The sequence below is a fragment of the Empidonax traillii genome, unplaced genomic scaffold (genome assembly GCF_003031625.1).
Source record: "Empidonax traillii isolate 1590-97213 ecotype Southwest subspecies unplaced genomic scaffold, ASM303162v1 scaffold660:size391163, whole genome shotgun sequence".
Taxonomy (NCBI): Eukaryota; Metazoa; Chordata; class Aves; order Passeriformes; family Tyrannidae; genus Empidonax; species Empidonax traillii.
This window is the reverse complement of record NW_020955853.1, coordinates 189404-197444: the sequence shown is the minus strand read 5'-3', so window position 1 is coordinate 197444 and position 8041 is coordinate 189404. Positions and strand designations below refer to the sequence as shown.

At 45.3% G+C, this 8041-nt stretch overlaps 1 protein-coding gene across 1 annotated transcript in view; it reads right to left on the bottom strand.

Moving 5' to 3' along the window:
* Nucleotides 1–1621: 1621 nt before the first annotated feature.
* The window catches only part of COL22A1 (collagen type XXII alpha 1 chain), a gene marked incomplete at its 5' end in the record, with an annotated part of 191465 nt that continues 185045 nt past the window's right edge, over nt 1622–8041 (bottom strand). The window contains 4 exons of the mRNA XM_027899352.1: nt 1622–2047; nt 3001–3078; nt 3445–3627; nt 5395–5461. Of these exons, the coding sequence (XP_027755153.1) occupies nt 1860–2047; nt 3001–3078; nt 3445–3627; nt 5395–5461 (516 nt within the window). The remainder of the gene's footprint in view (nt 2048–3000; nt 3079–3444; nt 3628–5394; nt 5462–8041) is intronic.

Here is an 8041-nt window from a genome sequence, read left to right as displayed (position 1 = left end):
CAAGCTGACCCAAGATGCAGTACAGTAAAAGATATACCACTGAGAATTACTTAAAAGTGGTAAGCTTTTCACTTCATGATATTTTCCCTTTGATTGGTCTTCCCATAGCAAGAAACACAGTAAAATCAAATCAAAGACTTTATTTGCATAGGAAATAGCAAAAATAGCACCACTGAGAGCTACACAGTAAAGACTTTGTTTAACCCTGGCATTTGAACATGTTATTTAATTTCATTTTTCAGTAATGCAGAGACAAATTTTATCTGCTGCTGGTGCAAAAAAGCCTCCAAGGCTGGCAAATGCTTATCTCTGGGCTTTAGCCTCAGACTCTGATTCTGGGCTGGTTATCAACAGCTGTGGCTTCTGCTTGGGTTAGCCAATTTGGAAGGACCATGCCATATGGTGAATGTGTCAGCAGGGCAGGGTGCCTCTTTTCTGTCTCCGAAAGAGCAGATGAGATTCCCAAACACATTCAGCACTTAGTGCCTGTGTCAGGTCCATTACTCCGATCTCTCACTACAAACTGCTTTGTGCAGAAGGGGTTTGAGAATGCAGCTGCTTTGCTGGCTAGAACAGATCTCCAAGGCCTGATCACCTCTCAGATACGCACTTTGTGGTGGGCAAACCCTCTTGGTTAGATGGTTTATCTCACAAATGGCCTGTTGTGAAGGTCTTTTCCGACTCCATCCCCTTTTACTCTGTCTTTGCATTCTCAAGTTGATTTTGGCAATCAGTTGATAGGGGGAAAGGGCTAGTGTTTAACTTGTTGCTTTTGCCCTTTAAACGTGATTTTCTCCGTGTTTCTGAATACCATCTTGATCCTTTCATCAGAGATCAACATCCTCCTAGACCAGCCTGCAACTACTGACCCACCCTCTAAATAACACAGCTTGAAAAGTATTGTCATAGTGGATCATCCAAAACAACTGAGTCACAGTTGACTTCCTGTGGTTTTTAATAAGAGGGGATTTTCTGTGCTGTTCTGGCAGATTTTTGGGTGAAGAAGTAGTAGGGAGCTGTGCATGCACTGACAATACACGTGGGATTTGGCATCCCTGATCTGGCAGAGGACAGTGTGAAAGATTTTTGCAGAGGCGTCTCCCTGACAGAGGGAAGTAAGGTTGATATGTTAGAATCAAACTTTCTGAGTACAGAAGTTCTGGCACAGAGAGTAGCAAAGAGATTGGATCATCTCTGTGGTCTCCTCAGGCCTTTACTATGAGATCCCACATGATTCCATAAAAAGTAGCTGCTATAGGATATAGAAGAATGTTAAATTTAACAGGGATCTTCTGGAAAGCACACACTGGCCGTTCAAAACTGCCTTTCATTGTGAGTTGCAGGTACTGGAGACCTGTTATCCAGCTTTGGCGTGGCTTTACCTTCCTCCCCTCCATGGGGGTGACAAATAGCACCAACAATCCTATTATCAGTCTGTGTCTCATAGTTAATGCCCACTGCTGCAGGATTTGATTTCAGTTTAAAGGGTTCGGGATAAAGCTTTGAAAAGAATTAATCAGATAACAGACAAAAAATTTGGCATTGGAATGGTTTTGCATAAACAGCTACACAATGCATTGATATTATACACTCTTTAAAAAGAGGAAAAAAAAGAAACCACTTATTTGTAAAGTTTTAATATGCCCTGATGTTGGAGAAAACAAAAATAAGTTCACATATCACATCAAACATAATAATAATAATAATTATAATTCATAAAAATAATCTGACCGACCGGCAGCATTTGTTGGCTTTAGAAGGCCTCCCACAAAAGAAACACAGTTGAAGACATCTGAGAGCTCTTGGCAGGTGTGACGAATTCAAGTTTCAGAAACAAGTCTGGAGGTGCTCCCTGTACGCTAGGGCCCTTTGACGTTGCTGGGTCGGGCAGCCAGGCTTGCATAGTAAGCGCATTGAGAGGGGTCACACTGTCCATTAGCTCCCGGAGGGCCCTGTGCTCCCGCGGGACCAGGCACACCAGCTTCCCCTTGAGGCCCAGGTGGTCCTGGCATCCCATCTTTGGCATAACCAGGCTCCCCTGGGAGGCCTAAAACGGAAACAAAATGCCCTTGGTGAGTGACACCCTCGTGGTGCAGCGCTCAGCAATGTGATGTCACAGGGGATGGCTTTGCTGCCAAACTGGGATGCAGACATCTGCTTCTACAGATTTGGGTTTGGCTAGGAGGTATCTCAAGAAAGTGACCAGTGTGTTTCCTCTGAAAGAAACGTTTCCACTCCCTATGGCATCCTTGGGATGCACAACTCTGCAGTGGCTGCTCTGCCTCTATCACCACACTGAAGATGTGAAGCTGCAGGACACAACTAATAAGACAATTCCTCACGGAGAGGAGCTGAGGATGGGAAAGCTGCAGGCAAGAGGTGGCTTGGGGAGATAACTCATTTGCTTGAATCACAGTAGATCCATTGTTATTTGGAGGCAATGCAGGGCCAGTATGCCCAATGCAGACCATGGGGTTACCAAGGCTTCCCATGGTTCCTTCCCCAAGAAAGCAAATGAAGGCAAAACTGATCAATGACTCCTAATTTCGGATTGCAAACAAACTATATTTGCTGCTGCTTTGTCAGGAACAGAAAAGCAGGAGCTGTATGTCCAAGGCACAGGTGTTCAATACGACCTTTTGTAACATCTGAAGCTGCCTGAATCTCTGGGTTCAGCTTGGTCACAACAACGCTGTGCCAAGGACAGAGAAGACACTTCACAGTGTATCTAATAATTAAAGCTTCACTTTGGATTTGACCAAAAGGTCAGTTAACTTAGCTGTAACTGAGACAGATCATTATACCTGTCCATCATTCTGAGTAAATAAAAGCTGGTCAGATATGATGCTACTGATGCATTTCTTCCTTTTGAGCCACTTTCTACAGAAATCAAGTATGTTGTATTTATGTTATCCTGATTGTCTATCTAGTATGGCAGAGATCTGTGTCCTTGAAATGGTTCTGAGTGATGTGTGTTGAGGGGTGTTCTGAATAACACACCTGGAATTCCTGGAGGACCTATTTCCCCTCGTTGGCCAATGCCAGTGTCTCCTTTATCCCCCTTTGCTCCTCTTTCTCCTGTAGAGAGGGAAAGAAAAATAATGAACTGATGGAAGTGATCTACAGAACTAAAGAATAGTACTATAGGTCTTTCATCCACACTGAAGCCAATAATTTGGCAAAAATGTTCCTAATTGTGGTCAATCCTCCAAGATGGGACATTAAGTCGGAATTAAGACTTGCCCCACTCCAGCTCTGACCACAGGTGGAACATACAAGTGACTGCTGCTCATATTCAACACCTCTGGTTCAATGCACTGAGATTACTTTTAACACCTGCATTTTGAGGGCTTACTTATATGCTACTCAAAGGAGAGGCAGATGACAGAGTGGAGTGGACACATTCTTTTATTGGACTGCCCTACCACACCAAGTTTCACTCACCTTTGGGACCAATTGGTCCAGGTGGCCCTTCAGACCCAGTCTGTCCAGGCCGGCCAGGCTCCCCAGGAGGGCCAGTTCTTCCTGGGAGTCCTTCCTTCCCGGGGGGACCAGGAGGTCCTGGTCTGCCATGGGATGCTTTCACCTGTGCAGGCTGTATCTGAGCCAGGAGATAGGTTAACTTTGCTGTAAAGAGAGGGAAATGGGTTTGTTAAACTAAAAGGACTATGCTCCAAGAGATGGAGAGCCAGAACCAGGGGCGCAGAAAAGTCCAAGTATTGCCACAGTTTTCAAGGGCCACTCATTTGTTGTCCCCACATAGTCCTTTCCCATAATCCACGATTGTGTCCCCCTGGTCCTCTCTGAGTTATTTAAATCTCATTTCTCAGTAGCTTTAATTTTTCCTAAATTTCATACTTTATCCTAAATTTTTCTGTCATCCTCTAGTCTACTTTTTGTCCTCCAAGGATCTTTCTTTAGCTGTGAAACTGTGATCACTGCAGCTCTGAAAATAAGAGCCTTTTTCCTCTGCTTCTGTTACATGGAGTGAGATGCTACATGGCTGGTCTGTAGGGAGAAAGCTGACTTTTCTTGTTCTGGGCTGTTACATACATGGAGTTAAAGCTGATGTACCCATCTCTGGCTGTGAAGTCAGAAGCTGCCACTAAGTTCCCTGTGACAGTGTATTCTGCAATTTCCAAGCAGGCACGTTGCTTGCCACTTCAGTGCTAAGACCCTGAATGACTGTGCTGGTTTTGGCTGGGGTAGAGTTAATTTTACAGTGACTGGTGCAGGAGTACGTTTTGGATTTGTGCTGAACACAGGGTTCATAATATAGAGATGTTTTTGTTATTGCTGAGCAGGGCTTACACAAAGCCAAGGCCTTTCCTTGCTTCCTTGCCATGCTGGCGAGGAAGTTAGGGGTGTGTGAGAGGTTGGGGGAAGACACAGCTGGGACAGGTGATCCAGACTGACTAAAGGGATATTCCAGACCATATGGCATCATTATAAAATGGCAGGAAGAAAGGAAGATGAGGGATTTTTGGAGTGATGGCATTGGTTTTCCCAAGTCACCATTACACAGGATGGGGCCCTGCTCTCCCGGAGAGGATTGAACACCTGCCTGGCCATGGAGAGCAGTGAATGAATTCCCTGTTTTGTTTTACTTGTGTGTGCAACTTCTGTTTTCCCTGTTAAACTGTCTTTATCTTAATCTTAATGAGTTTTCCAGCTTTTACCCTTCCAACTCTCTCCCTGATCCTGCTGGTGGGGGAGTGAGTGAATAGCTGCATGGGGCTTGATTGCTGGCTGGGATTACACTATGAAAGCAACCTAGAGAGCTCTTCAGATATACTCAGCATCACATAAACATCCTACAGAATGGAGTTTTCTATCTTCTCTTCATTGGTCCTAAATCTCGAATGCTTTTAGATTGGCATGGAAATTGAAGAGTGAGAATGTGTAAATAAAATCCGCGAAATAGATTACATTGAATCATGATCTTTAGCATGGAGGGAAATGCCTGCAGCTATGTGTCAGCTGCTTCAAGAGCTGTGTGAGAAGCACTACAGCTCTGCATCTCAGTGTTGATGGAGTCAGTAGCGGTCTTCAATTCACATACTCTGAGAGAACCAGCAGCCCACCTCCCCTCCAGCTTCTCCTCATACCAATGAGTATCAAATGTCAGGCAGAAATCAGGAACATTTATTCTCCAGCTGGGACCTCAAAAGCAGATTTACATCCTACTCTGATTACTTTCCCTGCTATTGCTGGGAACATCAAAGCTTGGGGACTGGGTAAAGCACATTTCATTTTACACACTCCTCCATCCATGCAAGCCTGTTGTAATGCTACCTTCCATAAGCAGGGGATGTTCAGGTGCCAGCACAGCTATGGGAAGCATATTTTGCACTCTCAGATATATATCCTGGCTTCCTAGAACTGATTACTTACCATCTAGCTGCTTGGATAACTCCTCTTGGATGAGCCTTCTCAAAGTCTCTAGAGATGGGGGTTCCCCCTAAAGAGTCAGAATCAAAAGGATGAGACATGATAATCACACCCAGGGGTTCAGATGGTGATAGGATATAAGGGGGAATGGTTTTAAAGTAAGAGAAGAATGATTTAAGTTAGGTGTTAGGAATAAATTCTTTACTGTGAGGGTGGTGAGGCACTGGAACAGGTTGCCCAGAGAACCTGTGGATGCCTCATCCCTGGAGGTGTTCAAGGACAGGTTGGGTGGGGTTTGGAGCAACCTGATCTGGTGGGTGGCATCCCTGCCCATGGTGGGGGGATTGGAACTAGATGATCTCTTCCAACATGAAATATCCTGTGGTTCTATGATGTGCAAACTAAAACCTCCACAGAGGGTTTAGCAGGTGACGTTTCATCACCCACAGCATACCCAGGGCTGCAGGGTCTGCCTGAAAGAAGAATGTAAAGGGACTCAAAACACAATCACAGAATCAGTTAGGCTGGAAAAGACCTCTGAGATCATTGAGTCCAACCTTTGACTGAATATCACCATGTCAACTCAACCATGGCACTGAGTGCCATGTCTAGCCTTTCCTTAAATATGTCCAAGGATGGTGACTACACCACTTCCCTGGGCAGCCCATTCCAATATCTAATCACCTTTTCTATGAAAAAATTCTTCCTACTGTCCAACCTAAACCTTTCCTGGCACATCTTAAGAATATGTCCTCATGTCCTGTCACTGGTTTCCTGGGAGAAAAGGCCAAGCCTCCCCTCCCCAGCTGGCTACAACCCGTTTTCAGGTAGCTGTAGAGAGTGCTAAGGTCCCCCCGAGCCTCCTCTTCTCCAATCTAAACAACCCCAACTCCCTCAGCCTCTCCTCACAGGACATGTGCTCCAGACCCTTCACCAGCTTCACTGTCTCCCTCTGGACCTGCTCCAGCATCTCAGTGTCCTGCCTGAATTGAGGGGTCCAGAACTGGACACTGTACTTGAAGTGTGGCCTCACCAGTGCTGAGCACAGGGGAAGAGTCACCTCCCTGGTCCTGCTGGCCACACTATTCCTGCTACAGCCATTGGCCTTCTTGCCCACCTGGGCACTCTCTGGTTCATGTTTAGCCACTGTCCATGAGCACCCACAGGTCCTTTCCCACTGGACCACTTTTCAGCCACTGCGCCTGCAGCCTGTAACAATGCAAGGGGTTGTTGTGGACAAGGTGTAGGACTCAGCACTTGGTCTTGTTGAACCTCCTGCCACTGGTGGTGGCCATCAATTCAGCCTGTGCAGACCCCTCTGCAGAGCCTTCTTACTCTCCAGCAGATTGACACTGCCACCCAGCTTGGTGTCATCTGAAAATTTACTAATGGTAGACCCAATCCGCTCATTCAGATCATCTATAAAGATATTAAACAGGATTTGGCCCAACACTGATTCCTGGGGCACATCATTAGTGACAGGACACCAGCTGGATGCAGCACCACTCTCTGGGCCTGGCCATCCAGCCGGTTCTCAACCCAGCACGGAGTGCACCCGTCCAAGCCATGGGCTACCAGTTTTTCCAGGAGTACGCTGTGGGAGATGGTGTCAAAGGCACCCAAAATTTCCAACCTGCTGGCAAACCAAAGGCTCAACAGTGTAAAGAGGGAGCCTGGTCTGAGGGGATAGTTGGAACAGTTTTCCCACCTCCTTCCTAGAGAAAATCTCCTTCCTCCTCCCTATACACTCATAGGACAAGCAGTAGAAATCAAATCAGGAGACATCCTCAGCCCTGCCAAATCACAGTGGAGATCCCACCCCCATTTCCATCATGGCATGTTTCCTTGCACAGAGATGCACGTGTGCCCCGAGGGTAGTAACGACAGGTATCTGGACTTGCTAAAAACACTCCTACTGGATGCATCACCTGCCAACAAGTCTTATCTCAGGAAACAGGAGTCAGTTTATGCATATGATACCTTTTCTTCCAAACCAGTACGAGGTTCTGCCTGATTTCAGCCTCCTAAAGAGAGGCAGGGGATGTGGCTTCCTGGCCTTGGCCCCCTACCCAGCCCCTAAGGCACAGCATCTTTCATCCCTTCTCTCAGCTCTTTTGTGTAATGTTGCTGTTGTACAGTTGTAATAGCTGTCAAAACTCAGAGTCATGTGAACAACAACTCTGGATGATGCAACTGAAAAAATGATGAAAGGATTTTTGGTAGGAGGCAGAAGAATTTTTTAGGTTGTAGCTTTCCAAGTAAATTAAAAAAAAAAAAAAAAAGAGAGGTTTTAGGGTAACCAGTCTCTTGTCTTTGAATAAACTCAAAAGAAAAAATGTAGCTATATTTAAAAATAAATCATTTTCAGGCCACAAGATCAAATGTTTTCCTTTGTAAATCAGAAAATTAGATGTTTCACTTGAAATACAGTTTTAATTTTTTTGCCTAAAATTATTCTTTGAATTTCTGCTAGCTTGAAAATACCTCTGGTCAACCTAAAGACTGTATTCTTTTGTCTATGAGCTACTTGCATTAAAGTGTTGCTATTCCCACACACTTATCTTTTTAACATACAAGGATGCAGTTTGTGTCCTTCAGGTTTATGAAAACCTAGTGAGCTCTACTGAACCAGAAGTTACTCTTCATTAAA